Here is a 1,296-nt window from a genome sequence, read left to right on the forward strand (position 1 = left end):
TAGAAAAAGGAGGGGTTCCTTGAAGGGCAATCAGTCAAACCATTTGTTAGTCTGGATTTGAAGTTATAAATGAAAAATTTGTCATGCGTTACACTTATATACATATCATATAATATACGTGAGAAACGCGAACGGTTATGAGGAAATTATTTTTTTTCTCCAAACTGCGTATCTTTGTTGATTAGTGTGAGGTTGTAGCCTCTTAAAACGCAAGGATGATTATTGATGTCTGCCAGGGCGATGTCTATGGCTGGACGTAGGTTCGATTCCACCGCTCCGATGTGGGTGCTCTCTTCGACACTGCTGAACATTGCACCGATGTAAAGCGGTATCTCTTTGCCAGGTGTGAACGGTCGTCGGTGCCAATGGTTACACTTTTGACAAAGCACGTCCACCGTTGTGACGATCACTGTAGCGAACACCAACAGCACCCCCTTGCATACATATCGTTCACAAGCCATCGTGGTGTTCTTGTTGTTCACTTGTCAAAGTAGAAATGAGTTGTCGTTGTTTGCTCTTCTCAGTCATCGTCTATAAAAGGAACATTATTTGCACACTTTTGAATGCGAGAAAATATATGAATATATATACATATGTATATGTATATATATATATATGTATTTCCTTTTTCATTTATGCTCGTACAAAGGGGTATTTTAAAAAAATCGTTTATACTGAGTTCGAAAATTAAAATCTTATTGCAATAACTTGGATGCAGAGTGTCAGTGGGCAATGATAATCGAATACACAATGGAATAATGGGTTGTGTTGTTTCGTGGTATTTTGTTAGGTCGGCGATCCGCGTAACTTTGCTTTGCGCATGTGTGTTTGCTGCTTGAACGCAGAGCATCGGTAACAATAGCAACCAACAGTGTGTGACAGGGGTAGTGGAGATGTTACTGTTAGGTTGTAGTTGGTGCACGTTCGAGCATTTTGACGTTGTTTTTTTTCACGAATTGAGCAATCGCAAGGATCCGCCAATGAAACAGACCTCGGAGAGTTGCGCCGTCAAATGCAGAAGATTCAGCTTGAGTTATTGAGTTTCAAAGTTTATTGCCGTTGACCAATCCGAGTCGGCAGTTAATGAAGTGCAAACATTTTGACGCCCCGTCGAGATGCAAGCCTGAACTTGCCCTGAGTTGCATTTCCAACACCGCCAACAAGGTTTCGAAGGTGAAGCGGAAGGAACAGAACCAATCAACTTTGCTGTTGCGTTCAGGAAAATCAATTATTTTTCGTACTCGTTTGCAGCAAATCGTTGTTTTTTTTCTTTCTTCTCTTTTTTCATTTACTTCA

The 1,296-nt window shown here is 40.7% G+C and overlaps 1 protein-coding gene across 1 annotated transcript; it reads right to left on the reverse strand.

The window, feature by feature from the left end:
- Positions 1 to 146: 146 nt before the first annotated feature.
- Tsp_13871 (conserved hypothetical protein) lies at positions 147 to 461 on the reverse strand. Its single transcript, XM_003366000.1, has one exon. The coding sequence runs from the start codon at positions 459 to 461 to the stop codon at positions 147 to 149; it is 315 nt and encodes a 104-aa protein (XP_003366048.1).
- Positions 462 to 1,296: the final 835 nt, after the last annotated feature.

The sequence above is a fragment of the Trichinella spiralis genome, assembly GCF_000181795.1.
Source record: "Trichinella spiralis strain ISS 195 chromosome Unknown Scfld6743, whole genome shotgun sequence".
Taxonomy (NCBI): Eukaryota; Metazoa; Nematoda; class Enoplea; order Trichinellida; family Trichinellidae; genus Trichinella; species Trichinella spiralis.

Bases quoted from the DNA above. Each gene is read 5' to 3' on its own strand.
- Tsp_13871 (XM_003366000.1), bottom strand. From the start codon at position 461: ATGGCTTGTGAACGATATGTATGCAAGGGGGTGCTGTTGGTGTTCGCT.